The 15,911-nt window shown below is 31.9% G+C and overlaps 1 protein-coding gene across 6 annotated transcripts; it reads left to right on the plus strand.

Moving 5' to 3' along the window:
* Positions 1-2,061: 2,061 nt before the first annotated feature.
* On the plus strand, positions 2,062-5,466 carry LOC109164030. 6 transcript variants are annotated; one of them, XR_002051375.1, is made up of 5 exons: positions 2,062-3,056; positions 3,736-3,929; positions 4,028-4,167; positions 4,363-4,647; positions 4,996-5,466. XR_002051375.1 is itself a non-coding variant. In XM_019312781.1 (5 exons), the coding sequence occupies exons 1-5, from the start codon at positions 2,543-2,545 to the stop codon at positions 5,266-5,268; spliced, it is 558 nt and encodes a 185-aa protein (XP_019168326.1). In that variant the 5' UTR covers positions 2,064-2,542; the 3' UTR covers positions 5,269-5,466. The 6 variants fall into 6 exon arrangements, 4 of the variants coding, with proteins under 4 accessions (XP_019168327.1, XP_019168326.1, XP_019168325.1 ...); XR_002051376.1 differs by having other exon boundaries at positions 4,526-4,647; XM_019312781.1 differs by lacking the exon at positions 3,736-3,929 and having other exon boundaries at positions 2,064-2,565; positions 3,022-3,056; positions 4,561-4,647.
* Positions 5,467-15,911: the final 10,445 nt, after the last annotated feature.

Raw genomic sequence — 15,911 nt, forward strand, 5'->3', positions numbered from 1 at the left:
CTGAGTGTCTGAGTTGCTGGAAGTTGTAATCTTGTAATTTGTAAAAGTGTTGGAGACTTAGAGGGTACTATTTAAGTTGGAGTGTTGGACAATGGACAATATAATTATGTATATTTTTAAATTTGTATTTTAGTTTTTGTATAAAGTTTTAAGTTGTAACATTTAATTTGTATTTATAACCTGTAATGTTTTGTTACTAAACTATAATTAAGACTAGAGTTCAACTGGTTTAGTTTGAAGTTGTTAATTTTTTTATTTTTTTTTTTCAATTCGAACAAAACCGAAATCCGACTAAAACGAACCAAACAAATAATATTCCATGTGATTTATATTTGAAATTAAACGAATTGGGTATACATTTTACAAACCGAAATTCGAACCGCCCGAACCAGTCCGATGCAGAGGCTACTTTCCCACAAACTTATTTAAATTGGTCATTTATATTAGAGCTGACCTTCAGAATTGATTTTAAACGCTTTGGCGGCTCTGCTTGTTCTTCTTCTTCCATGGAAGACAACAGCTTCTCCTTAGATTTCTTCCTTCGCTTTAACTTCTTATTACCACTGTCAATTTCCTCAACGTTTTCGTTTATGCTAACCGTCTTCTTCGGAGCTCTCTTTTCAGGCACAACAATCATCGTATCTTCTTTATTATCCTCGTTGTCATTTCTCTCCGCCGCCTCGACAACCGCAGGAGAAAGGATTCCGGCGGCGGCCAACGGCGGCGGATTGCCTAGAGTGACGGTTTTGGAAGCCTGATCTTGCAGACTAGAGAAGACGAGGCGGTAGAGGTGGAATGCGTGTTCTGCTACGAAGTCGAAAAGCCGTCGCAGGAATCCCAGGCCGATGCAGATGGGGCAACCTAGGTTCATTGTCTTGGAATTTGGAAAGCAAGCAAAATTGAATTCTAGGTAGGAAACTGCGTGCTTTTATTTACATATATTATTATTATAGTAAAATAATAAGGGTGGAGTAGACGGAAAGCAATAGGCTGTTAAACTGTTGCTTTTTTGTATATATATCCTTTACTTTGTTGTGTGATTTTGGATGAATAGAAAGTGGGATCTAAGTAAAGAAAATGGTATATATAGAAGATAGGAGGTAAAAGAAGATTGTCAAGTTCCAAAGTTAATTTGTACTTTGAATGAGAGGAAGGGATCAACTAGAAGCATGCCAAATAATTAAATTGTTAATTTTTTTTTTTTTTTAAATAAACTTATTAGTTTAGAACTAAAAATGGTAAAAAGTTGACAAACTAGTGTTTAGACTTTAGTTGCTCAAATGCTCAATGTGGAATTAACAATCAATTGGGCGTTTGGTCTAATGGTATGATTTGTGCTTTGGGAGCTAGAGGTCGTGAGCTCAAATCACACAATTAACAATCGAGCAATCTTTCGTCTTGCATGTGGAATCAACAATCGAGCAATCTTTCGTCTTCAAGTGAAAACAAAATAGTACTCATGCATGTGGAATCAACAATCGAGCAATCTTTCGTCTTCAAGTGAAAACAAAATAGTACTCATGCATGTGGAATCAACAATCGAGCAATCTTTCGTCTTCATGCATGTGGAATCAACAATCGAGCAATCTTTCGTCTTCAAGTGAAAACAAACACATGATCATCTCAGAATTTTGACTCTAAAACCATGAGTCATGACAAAACATAAAAGAGAGAGTTTCTGAAATATTTTTCTATATTTTTGCTGGTCAAAGTTACAATATATATCTATCTACTATATATATATATATATATATATATATATATATATCTACATCTACAACTTTAATAAAAGCGAATATTGTTAGACCCTTAACCGGAACAAAAAAAATGCCGGTACGCCACATGCTTAACAAAATTGTACTTTGCGCTTTTCTAATTGTATAATGCCAACTTAAATTCCTAATATAACCTTATTCTTCTAAATTATACCAAACTTTCACTGTTAAACTTAACAATTCTGTCAAAAGAAGTTAAGCGGTGGCAAATTTGAAATTTTCGTAAAATTAAATGGCAATTAACTCAGTTTCCGTAGCCATTCTCCTACACGCCTGAGCATCCTTTCATCGGAAGTAAGAAGAATCACACACCTCCCGTTTAGCGCGATGAAGACTGCCCGCGCCTGAGCCTCCTTTCATCGGAAGCAAGAAGAATCACAGACCTCCGGTTTACCGCGATGAAGACTGCCCGCGCCTGAGCCTCCTTTCACCTAGGTCTTCATCGCATTTTCACTAGAAATCCCAATTTCGAAAACCCTTGCCCGAGCCACAGCTCATGATTCTAGAGCTACTATACCAGGAAACAAGTAGAGGTACTCCGGCATATAATTGCTGTCTGTTGGTTTTCTTGCTTTTTCATTGTGTTTTTCAATCTTTCAATGTTTCAGGTGGGGTTTAAAGTCATTTTTGTTGTTCTTGGTGGTTCTATTAGATAGCATATGATCTAGAAGAAAAGATTGTACAATAAATTAGCCGATGAGGACAATGAGTTTAGGGAAATAGCCTATTGTTCATGAGAATTACAGGCAGAAGAGAAGCTGGGTTTCATGATTTGGCATCTCTGTTTCATGTAAGCATCTCTTACTCTCTTTCAGAAAATAATGAGATTAGGGAAATAGCCTATTGTTGTAGCTATTCATATGAATATAAGATATTCTGTCCCATAAATTATTATAGTATACTGTTTCAATATTTGGTGTCACTGTGTACGACCATAAGAAGCAGGTACCATTTCTTTCTTCTCATTTTGCTCTTTTTTTCCCCTCTCAGAATACTATTTCTTGATTCTCCTCTCTTGATAAAGTTACAATCTTTAGGCTACTTCTTTGCTCCTCCCCGTTTGAGATGTTTTGGTTGCTTTAATGAGCTCATATTATTTGTGTTTCTAATTAAGAACTACTAGGCTAGGTGATGACAGTATTGGGTTTTGCTTCTCACCTCCAATTAAAAATGAAACTAATTTATAGCTCCATTCCCATTGATGCTGCATGTGCATTTCGTATGGAGAACATGTTGTTGAAGATAGTGATGTGATCATATTCTCTGTGAAGCCTCAAATAGGTACACCCAGCATTCTTCTTGTGTCCTTTATCCTTTGTTATATCTCAATACAGTGATACTAATTTATTGTCAGTAACGAAGAAACTACTATTAGCAAATGATGTTGTTAGGAAAGAACAGGACATCTGCAAGTATGCAAAAGCAGTTATCTTCACACCTTAAAGCTCTGTAAGCCCTATGCAAGCTGTGTAGTGCCACTATTGCTTACTTAGTAAATAGACCCAACCTCCTGAAACTACCTTTCTTAATAACAGATGGGTTTGTGCTGGTACTATTTGTAATTTGATTCGAGGTTAATATAATCTAGCACATTTTTTTTTTGCTACGACTAGCATTGGGCTCTTCTTTAATTTTTATTTAGTTATTCCTGTCTGAATTACTTCTTTTTCTTCCTATATATGATACTCCCCTCACAATGAATAGTTTGTAGAGCTGTATATGGTGCTTGCGAGTTGTGACTGTCAATTTAGAATTGATATGGTTGATTTTGAGTATTGATATATTATGGTTTATGGATCTGTAATGCATGATGAATTCATCAATTTATGTGGTCCATTGTTTTTTTTTTTTTTTTTTTTTACATAGCCTTCAAATCAATTTAAACGTCACCAATTTCCAATCAAAGTTTGTTTTGCCATGACAATAAATAAGGCACAAGGACAAACATTTGATTTTGTAGGGATTTACTTGAAACAATCGGTGTTTTCACATGGACAGTTATATGTTGCATTATCAAGAGCAAAGAAAGAAGATTGTGTAAAGATGTTACTTTGCAATACTCATCGCGATACAACTACTACAGACCTAACTGATAACATTGTCTATCAAGAAATTCTAAATGAAGCTTGTGGATAACTTCTTTGATCTAACTAGGTTATTTTTTACACTTTATGTGCGAAATATATTCATTTTTAAAAATAAAACCAGCTTAAGTGAATATAATTTGATTTTAATATATTGTGTCTATACAGATTACTACTCTACGCATTCAAATGCTCGATTTGTCCAACTTATATTGACCTTGATCCGGTATCAATATAAAGAATTTATGATTAGGGTTGTTCTCTCCCAGAGATACAACAACACAACTCTCAGCAGCTATGATTCTCAAGTAACCTTCTTCACCTTTTCCCTTTCTGCTCTAATTATTGATATTTGTTTATCCTTCATTGTTTGCGTTTTCTTATTCTTGATTTGTCAAGTGTTCTACTGTGTCATAGGGTTGTGTTTCCCTATTCTTCATTTTTCTATTTATTCTTGGGTAATGGAATGGTTTGGGTAACAAAATCCTTCATAAATTCACTAGGTGGCCAACATTATATTTTTGGACCAACCAGTTGGAACAGGATTTGGGTTGCACAGTGAATTTGACGGTCTTGATGTAGGCCTCTAATTTTACTTTGTTATTGGGTTGAGGAAGTAAAAATGTGACGAAACGATTACTCTTTTGAGCTTTGTGCCTTTTCTAGGACATGCTTAAGTTCCTGTATTTTGGCTTCCCTAGAGCAAGAATGAAAGACTTCTTGAGTGCCATATGCCCATACATGTACTAAATGTATCAATGTGCTTCTCTAGAAGTGTACCAAAACTGGTAAGAGTTGCATACTCTCTTCTTTCTCTACTTATTTTTCTTGGTTCAATATTGCAACTGGCTCCTATTTGTAAAGTAAAAGGAACTTGATAATGGGTTCTGGAGTCTGAACTTTTTTTTTTTTTTTTTTTAAATTGATGTGGATCTTTCTCTTGTAACCCTTAGCTTGTCCTCAATGCTGTGATTTGTGTATCATGAGATTCAACCATTTCACGTGAGGACATGAATGGAATAAAAAGCAAGAGAATATGCTTTGTTCCTTTTTTAGGAAATGAGTTTGGATCTTTCACTTGTTTTGTTTTCAGTAAAATATGCCATATTGTAATGTGGTGAGTTGATGCTTTGCAGGGAGTTGAGGGAATTGAAGCTTATGGTCTAGACAAGTTGATCCAATTTGCTGCATCTCAGCTTAGTGACCAACTTCCTGAGTCTAGGGAAGCTGCCCGTGCTCTTTTATTGGAGCTGCAAAGTGTCTATGAGAAGATAACAACAACAGTGACTGAAGATCAAGAAGCAATTTCTTGGGAGCAATTTTGCCAATCAAAGCTCTCACCCTTGAACGCTCAAGCTGTCCTTCGAGTGACCAATGTTCCTAGGGAGGGTCTTGTGCAGGGATCCTAACAAATTACAAGCCGTAGCAAGTTTCTTTGGCTTTCACTGTGTTTTGGGTTCATTTTCTTATACCTGTACATACGATGGAAGTTTGAGATGATGAGAGGCGGTTGCAGCAGCATTTATTATTAATCTTGAGAAGTTGGCTTGATAGAAAGCAAAAGACAAAGCCATTTTTTAAGATTATAATCAATTTCTGTTTCATTATTTTAAAAATACATTTCTTTTGTATGTATTATTAGGGGAACAAAGCATCGTGCTATACTTGATGCATTAAAACGCTGTCGAGACTACAATGACGCTGTAATAAAACTTGCAAATCCAGAAACTGCAGAAATTTCTACAATTGATATTATCTCTCCATCAATTGATCCGGTATATATAAAAAAGGTTTTAGACACTAATTCAATATTTTATACTTAACATTAACATTAATTTTTTTACTGATGACAACTTGTAGATTAAACCTATTTGGATAAAATGGAAAATCAGATTTAAGCATCAAATAAAAAACACATGGTACATTGGATGTAGTCATTGTATGTAAAAGGTTTACGCAGAAAGTGACAAACAATTTCATTGCATGCATTGTGGTGAAATGAATGCAGTGGGAACACCACAGTTAGTAACAATTTTTATAGACATTTTATTTATTTTTTTTGTTAGAAGGAGGTCAGTATCAATTTAATCATTACACAAACATAATACAATAATGCTAATCTAAAAACACATAATAGGTGTAAACTGGATGTGGAAATTACTGATGGAAGTGGATGCCTTGTTGCATCTATGTTTGGAAAATGTGCTGAACAACTATTACTCTCAATGAGCAAACAAGTTATGCAATTGGAACAACAGGTATTTCTCCTTTACCACCCACAACCACTCATGTTTTACAATAAACTAACCTATGACTAACTAAATAAACATCTTGTAGGGTCAACCGCTACGATTTCAACATATCAATAACCGCTTACAAGATGAATAATATATAATACAATTGAGGTCTCAATCCTACACACAACAAGGCAAAAACATGGTATCATATACCATAACATCATTGCACGGTTCATTCTCATTCACTACCACAAGTAAACAAGATGCAATAAACAGACCACCAGCAAAAAGGAAACTCAACTTCACTAAAGATGGAGAAGAAGAAGACAATTCCGAGCCTCACCAAACACGCATTAAAAAAATTAATTTACTCTGCTCAAATTACTACTCTTTTCATTATAGATAGTCAGCTTTATTTAGTGGTTTATTTGTTTTTACTTTAATTCTAATTTAGCTATTTCGAATTTCTTTATCTTTTATTACAATATATAATCACCAAGACTATTTCTATATCTTTTATTAATTTCACATTTTTTCTCTCTCATTATTATATTATGTGAATACTTTAACCAATTAAGAAACACTAATTTATAAATACACATTGGGCATTGGTCTAATCGCGCAAAGCGCGTGTCATAACTAGTATATTAATAAGAGACCAAGAGAGTTAGGCCTATAATGGGTAGAAAAAATGGCGGTCAAATTTTTTAATCAAATGAATGGTTTAGATTGATCAGATTTTAATTTTCCCTTAAGATTTCCTAATTTATCCTTAATGAATATGATTATCCGTTATCTTTTCCGTTAATTTCTGTTAGTTCACCGTTAACTTACTCATTGATTTCAATAAAAAAAGGTCTTAGGTTCGAACCCCATCCCAATCAAAATTGGCATAATTAGTACTCTATTTTACTCTTATTAAATTACATAGTAATTTAATAAGAGTAAAATAGAGTACTAATTATGCCAACTTTGATTAGGATGAGGTTCAAACCTAAGACCTTTTTTTTTTTTTTATTGAAATCAATGAGTAAGTTAACGGTGAACTAACGGCAATTCTTAAAATTTTAACGGAATTAGTAACGGTGTGTGGGTATTTTAGGAAATTTTAGTGTAAAATTTAAATCTGATCAATCTTTTAATCAATCTGAGCCATTCATTTGATTAAAATCTGTGACCGCCATTTTTTCTACCAATTATAGGCCCAACTCTCTTGGGCTCTTATTAGTATAGTAGATAGAAATAATGATTTAGTAGCTACAAAAAAAAATAATACATATGCATTTCTTTAATTTAGAATTATGTGCCTACAATGTCTTAATTAGAAAAAAATTATTCATTATCAATAAATTAAATAAGAGAAATAATTTCATTAATCATATTGTCTTTATTTTTCTCCAATATAACAATTCTTTAAATTCAAATTCATCAATTGATTATATTCGTTACATTGTCTCTACAATGTCTTTATTAAAAATAATTATTCATTATCAATAAATTAATTAAAAGAAATAATTTTATTAATTATATTGTCTTTATATTTCTCAAATTTAAAAACTCTTTACATTCAAATTCTTCAATTGATTATATTCACTACATTGTCTATTATCTTTTTTTGTGCACTATTTTTTTAATTAAATATCAAAGTTATAATACAAAATAATGCTATATATTTATTTACCAAGTATTTTATTAATACCATGAAAAAATTAAAAAATTATAATTAATAAAGTCAATCATATTAACTATTTGAGGGATTTGCTTATAAAGAGAGTATTCAAATCACACAACAAATTGAAGTGAGAACTACCTCACAATGTCATTTTTTGAAATCAACAGTTAGCGGTTAGCGTTAGCGGATTTGACCAGCGAATTATATCAACGATTGGTAAAAAGATATTTGAAAAAATTAGCTGTTTAGATTAACATGTAAAATGACCTAAAGGTATAATAATAATAATAATAATAATAATAATAATAATAATAATAATAATAATAATAATAATAATAATAATAATTGATATATATATATATATATATATATATATATATATATATATATATATATATATATATATATATATATATATGCACTCAGGTGCGAATAAGTGCTCAGGAGGAAAATGCGAACGAATCAGCGCGCGACACGTGTCCAGATCTAATAACTTAAAAAAAAACACGGTGGCATTTTCGTAAATAATTGAACATCGAAGTGCAAGTAAAATCACTTACAAGTGCACCTACTTTCACCTATAAGTGCATGTAATTTTGCCTTGTTAGCATTCACTTTCCGCAAACATTCATGCACCTGGTGTGCTTATAACTATATGTGCAACTATTTATAACTATAGGTGCAACTACTTATAACTATAGGTGCACCTACTTTCATCTATAAGTGCATGTAATTTTGCCTTGTTAGCATTCACTTTCCGCAAACATTCATGCACCTAGGTGTGCTTATAAGTATATGTGCAATTATTTATAACTATAGGTGCAACTACTTATAACTATAGGTGCACCTACTTTCACCTATAAGTGCATGTAATTTTGCCTTGTTAACATTCATTGATCTGAGTTCAGCGGGTAGTAATACCCCTGAAAACCACTCGCAAACATTCATACACCTAGGTGCAACTACTTATAACTATGTGTGCGACTACTTAGAACTATAGGTGCAACTACTTAGAACTATAGGTGCAACTAAGTATTGATGCTCAGTGTAAATTTTTACTTGCACCTATAATACATTTTACATGCACTTGTAATACATTTTACTTGCACTTCGATGTTCAATTATTTACGAAAATGCCACCGTATTTTTTTAAAAAATCAGTGTTTCTCATCCATTAGATCTGGACACGTGGACGAACAGAATCCATTCCTATTTCGCGCCTGGGCGAAGCATTCGCACCTGAGTGCGATTCTATATATATATATATATATATATATATAGGTGCAACTAAGTATTGATGCTCAGTGTAAATTTTTACTTGCACCTATAATACATTTTACATGCACTTGTAATACATTTTACTTGCACTTCGATGTTCAATTATTTACGAAAATGCCACCGCGTTTTTTTTAAAAATCAGTGTTTCTCATCCATTAGATCTGGACACGTGGACGAACATAATTCATTCTTATTTCGCGCCTGGGCGAAGCATTCGCACCTGAGTGCGATTCTACACATATATATATATGTAGAATCGCACTCAGGTGCGAATGCTTCGCCCAGGCGCGAAATAAGAATGAATTATGTTCGTCCACGTGTCCAGATCTAATGGATGAGAAACACTGATTTTTTAAAAAAACGCGGTGGCATTTTTGTAAATAATTGAACATCGAAGTGCAAGTAAAATGTATTACAAGTGCATGTAAAATGTATTATAGGTGCAAGTACAAATTTACACTGAGCATCATTACTTAGTTGCACCAATAGTTCTAAGTAGTTGCACCTATAGTTCTAAGTAGTTGTACACATAGTTATAAGTAGTTGCACTTAGGTGTATGAATGTTTGCGAGTGGTTTTCAGGGGTATTACTACCCGCTGAACTCAGATTAATGAATGTTAACAAGGTAAAATTACATGCACTTATAGGTGAAAGTAGGTGCACCTATAGTTATAAGTAGTTGCACCTATAGTTATAAGCACACCCAGGTGCATGAATGTTTGCGGAAAGTGAATGCTAACAAGGCAAAATTACATGCACTTATAGGTGAAAGTAGGTGCACTTATAGTTATAAGTAGTTGCACCTATAGTTATAAATAGTCGCACATATAGTTATAAGCACACCCAGATGGATAAATGTTTGCGGAAAGTGAATGCTAACAATGCAAAATTACATGCACTTATAGGTGAAAGTAGGTGCACTTGTAAGTGATTTTACTTGCACTTCGATGATCAATTATTTACGAAAATGCCACCGTGTTTTTTTTAAGTTATTAGATCTGGACACGTGTCGCGCGTTGATTCGTTCGCATTTCCCTCCTGAGCACTTATTCGCACCTGAGTGCATCTATATATATATATATATATATATATATATATATATATATATATATATATATATATATATATATATATATATATATATATATATATATATAAAATTAAGCCAATCATATTAACTACTTAGGGGATTTATTGACAAAAAAGTATTCAAATCACACAACAAATTGAAGTGGGAAACTACCTCGCATGGTCCTTGTTTGACAATCAGTAGTTAGCTCTTCAATATTAGTATATATTTAATATTTTATACCCTAATTTTTATTTGCTCTCCCTTATGTCCCGTATTTGGTTTCAACCATACCTGTACAATTATTTTATTGACAATTATAATCAATCTTGATTATATTATCTTGCATTTGTAAACTTAAAGTTACCTATTTAAATATGCAAATTCAACATTCAATTATCTATGCATGAACAATTCAAATATAGTCTTGCCTTGATATACTTTAAAGTACTTATTAAAAAAAATATTGGGCATTATTCCAATCGCGCAATGCGCGTAAAAACTAGTAGACAATAATAAAAATCAAATCCCTAAACAAATTGCTTAAACTTAGGCTAATCTAATCCATTAAACATGGGCTCTAACATACGAAGAGTTAGAGTAGTCATTACAACAAGAATCTAAAAACATAATAAGTCTTAATCAAAGTTATATCCTTCATTATGTTCATATTTTTAATGCTAATCATTTTGTATATTATGCTTTTAGAGTTGTACTAAATAATTTTTTGGACAAAAATACCCCTACCGTTATAATTTCCGTTATCTTTTCCGTTATTGTTGGGCACATGCATCCACCATATATTTTCTTATATATTCTTTAATGATAATAATATTTGTAGACATTATATATTGAATTATTATAATAAAAAAAAATTGATTTCATATAGATTTTAATTAGTAGGAATTTGTTAGTTATTTTAAAAAATATAAATATTGGGCATATGTTTTTGCGCACCGCACATAGAAAAAACTAGTAAACATAATAATTATAAAAAATATTAGAGAGATAATCGATCAAGGGATATACAGATGGACAACAAAATAAGGAAAGAAGAATATACTGACAACAAGATGGGTGGACTATTGACATAAGATTCATTATTAGTATACTGAATGTTCATTTTTAGTACATTGAATGTTCATTTTATGAAGGTTCATTTTTAGCTATACTTCCAAAAAGATGAACTTTCAATACATTAAAAATAAACATTCAGTATACTAAAAGTGAACATTTATGTGTGATCCACATTGCAGTGTAGACTATGGTCCATAGTATAATTTGCCAACATTACAGTTCCCATTAAGTAAATATTGCATTCAAAATCAATTGGGTGTTTGGTTTAGTGTATGATTCTTGCTTTGGGTGCAAAAAATTGTGAGTTTGATTCTCACAACACCCCTTATCTTTTTCACCATACAGCAAATCACACTCATGCATATACTCAATCAGCACTCTTTCATCTCAATATTTAACAAACTTGTGTTTAGACTTTAGAAATTACTCAAATACTCAATGTTAAAATAGTAATTAATTGGGTGTTTGGTCTAGTGGTATGATTCTTGCTTTGGGTGTAAAAAGTTGTGAGTTCAACTCTCACAACACTTCTCCTTTTTTTTTTTTACCTCATAGCAAGCCACACTGATCATGTGTATACTCAGCCAGCAGTCTTACACTAGTTTGTTAAATATGGAGCCGACAATCAATTGGGTGTTTGGTTTTAGTGGTATGATTCTCGCTTTGTGTGTGAGAGGTTGTGAGCTTGATTCTCGCAACACCCCTCACCCTTTGCACACACCCACATTGTGATCCTACATTCTTAAGTTAAAAAAGATGAAGTTGACTATTTGACAATGAATATAGGGGAAGCTATGCCAAAGTTTTCGAAAATTTTTGAGAAATTTCGTAAAAAAAAAAAAAGGAAAAGTGGGGTGAATTGTGTAGTTGATCTTTGATAATGTTGTGTGGTACAATGCATTGTTTGTTAGATATACACACAATTCGAACACATGTGATAACCTAACCTCATAGCGGAAGCATAATGATCTAGCAAAACTCCAGTCATAGTTGATACTTTGTTGCATTGCATTGTCGCTTCAAGAACTCCAATAGATTAAAGTTTTGTTGTCTACCATTATAATCTCCTGTATGAACTAGATGGTGTAGTTGTAAAGCTGCCACAGGAGCAATGGGAGGACCATGCTTAAATAGCCTACATGCCATCATTATAGGCTAAGTAACGGAAACCGTTACTTCCGTTTCAAACCACAACATAATGGCCATAAATGGCCTATTAAACTTGCACCACTTAATAGTGTAATTATAATGAAAATGTTACATTCTCCCACTTGGTGCAAGTATTAACTCAAAGAAACAAAAAACATGAACCATAGAGATAGTTTCTCTTAATCAGAGTAGTGTCTACTTATGATTACAATGTAATTTCTTCTTGTACCTTATGTGGTATAAAACTTAATGAATAAACCTTATGTTCATTCTTGATTATAATTAGTTATCAAAAACTAATTATTGCCGCAATGGCTAAATTTGGCCTAATAAACTTGCACAACTTTATTTGTACAATATTAATGGAAAATGTTACAATTTTCCACTTGGTGCAAGTATTGGCACAACCCTTGTTGAAGATCAAAAAAAACATGAATCATAATGGTATGTCCTCTAAATGAAAGGGTGAGTAATACCATCTATGCATCACATGCATTTTGATTCCCAACTCAGGTTCTTTATGAATAAACCCTACGTTTATTCTTGGTCCAACGTTAGGGATGTTTCTCAAATAAATATGCGCATAACCATAGGAGAAACCATCCAAATTATTACATAGAAGTGACAACATAAATGTATGTACAATATAGTCACATAATAAGTTCCATGTACCATGTACGATCCCTAAAATTCTTATAAGCATGCCTTAAGTAGGGATCCGAAACTATTAGCAAAATGCTAATACATTACATGACTAACTCATTATCTTTAATATTATCACTGACAACTAAGTTTTCAGAGTCGACACGTCTGTCACTCCTATTCTCAGTAATCTTAGCCAAAGATAATAATTGAGTAGTCCATATTCCAACGACTTAGATAATAAATTCATGAGTCTAAGTCCACAAACGGAACTTTAAACATACACCTTATAAATGATCTCCAAAAAGGAAGGAAGCCCAACTTTCATGTCATAGAGCAATAACGAAGACTTATTAATGTAACTTTATGAAACAACAAAATATTGTATCAACATAATCAAAAGTCCTCTAGATTCATCTATGTGAACTAACATCATGAGTCTTTGCATGCTTTATGTCTCTCAACACTGAATTTTGAGCATTTTCAATCTTAATGACCCATGATCAATTTGATGAGACGAAAGACTTCAATAAATGCTAAAGAATCTAACTCGTGATAATTCACCATAAACTTAATGTCATTGTTATAATAAAACTATTTATGTTGTTACAACATTTTCAGAAATATGTTGCACAACTTGTAGTTCAACAAATTGAACTATTGATTTTTTAATAACAAGGCAAGGTGTCTTATCCTTGAAGTAGAGCAATCTTGAAGTGAGACATCTATAATGATTTTTCCAACTGATCACTCCCACTGATCAAATGGGGCATCTTATTGATCTTTTAAAATGATCACTCCCACTGATCAAACCATTACTCCCACTAAATAAGTTATTCTTGAGCATAAATGATATACACACTAATGATCCTCAAGTCCAACTAATTTTAACAAGGATTATAATTCCCCAACATAGTTGGACATGTTAAATATGTACATGTAACAGACACAATTTCCAACTACTTAAACAAATTAAATTGCTTTAGTTGAAATTTGGCTAGATATGTACAATTCCAATATAAAGATCCAAAAGGTATATCACATCTAAATTCAAAATCTCTACTGTGGTTGGGCTGAAAAACCAAGTAAGCCACATACAGTAACAATTTCAAGTTACTAAAGTTTTGGAGGTTAACAAAATACATGTGTTGCCAATGCAACCCATGTCACACAATATAGAATTATAACTGGCCTTAAAGTTATAATAAATTCTAAAATTGGTATAATAAAATTTTATCTTGATCATCAATTTAAACAGAAGAATTCAATGACATAAAACTTGCCTGTAGGCTAAAGATTTATTCAATTAGACTCAACTGAGACTTTATGATAATCAAATAGAAGAATCTAGTGACACAAAACTTGCCTGTGGGCTAAAGTTTTGTTTAATTAGACTCAACTAAAACTTTATGATAAGATTATTATCAAAGAGGATAGAAGAATCTAGTGACATAAAACTTGCCTGTGGGCTAAGGTTTTATTCAATTAGATCCATCTACAACTTTATGATAAAACTATCAAACCATGTTCCTTTTCTTAATCACTGTGGGTAAATTAAGAAATATGATTTGATATTTTATTCTGACTATTTACATTAATATAATAAAATTCTTGTGGGTAGATTTTATTAAATTTTTTGTAATTAGTCACAAAGTGATCAAAAACTTAATAATTTCAGTTATGAAATTGTATTGATCACTTGATATATGTACACAAAAGAATATTAATGTACCAAGCTATTAATCCAAATTTCATTCATGCATAATAAATACACATAAAAGAAACTAGACTAATACCACAAATGTACACATAAAAATACTTTTGAATATGTACATATATTATAACTTTATGATAGAAGACGCCAATTTATTTATATTATAACTATATGTTAAATAAATTGACCTTCCTATCTGCAATGATAAAACTCACCAAAACTATATTCCGATGTATAATTGCCTGTGAGCTAAATTATGATCATAGTTTGATGTCTTTACCCCAATTAATTATATAAACATAACAAAATTGCCTGTGGGCTAAATTTTATTATATCATATAATTAATCACAATCAATACGTCTATGACTGTATATGATCTCACAAAATTTCAATTAATCAAAGATACTGTGGCTACTACTTAATTAATCAAAATTATAAGATCACTAGACGATTTCCTTAATATCTTAGGCATCAACTTTAAAGCCTAAAAACAATTATGCCGCAATATGATAAACAATTCCAAGTGTACTCCCAGGAAAGTTGGTTGGGACTAAGCCTCATTAAAAATAACCAACTCCTTAGTCAGAGTAATTTTTCAAGGGAACTAGTAGCACATTGGCCCCTTCCCGAGAAACTTTTCACCGGTTCATGTTTTCTCACACTAAAGGCATAATTGACGAGTACTCTTTTCCAAATCTTTAATAGTTCACATATGAAAAGATTTGATCTTAGGTGAACATTTTAGACGGTTTAAAGGTGCTTAAACATAATGCACTACCGTATATAATTCCACACACAAAGTTCACCCTAACAAGGAATTATTATAATTCCTAACTTATGCAATTCCAAAGGCATAATTAAATTCACATAACTAGAAAATATAATGTTATGCTAGTGAACAGTTATGTATGAAATTCAATTAATAAGCTCATATCCAAATAAATTGTACACCATCATAACAATTTAAAATGAGCTATAATATTATTATTCAAATAACAACATAAATCCAAAACTTGAAGATTATAAAATTTGAATTGAATAATAATTTAAAATAGCCATATACTTTTCAATTATTGAAAAGCGTTAACTTGTAGACCCAATACAAAATTGATTCAATGCATATAGTAAACTTTATGAGAAATAGCTTAAAATTGTAAATTCTAACCATATCAAGACCATATGATATGTTGATATTTACAAATCAAATTCTCA

This window comes from Ipomoea nil, unplaced genomic scaffold, assembly GCF_001879475.1.
Source record: "Ipomoea nil cultivar Tokyo-kokei standard unplaced genomic scaffold, Asagao_1.1 scaffold3056, whole genome shotgun sequence".
NCBI classification, from domain to species: Eukaryota; Viridiplantae; Streptophyta; class Magnoliopsida; order Solanales; family Convolvulaceae; genus Ipomoea; species Ipomoea nil.

Excerpts from the sequence above, each read along its gene's own strand:
- LOC109164030 (XM_019312780.1), top strand. The coding sequence starts at position 2,984 with ATGTGCATTTCGTATGGAGAACATGTTGTTGAAGATAGTGATGTGATC. Across the intron at positions 4,168-4,560 it reads TCAGCAGCTATGATTCTCAA|AGCAAGAATGAAAGACTTCT; the intron begins GTAACCTTCTTC and ends TGGCTTCCCTAG. Across the intron at positions 4,648-4,995 it reads CTAGAAGTGTACCAAAACTG|GGAGTTGAGGGAATTGAAGC; the intron begins GTAAGAGTTGCA and ends GATGCTTTGCAG.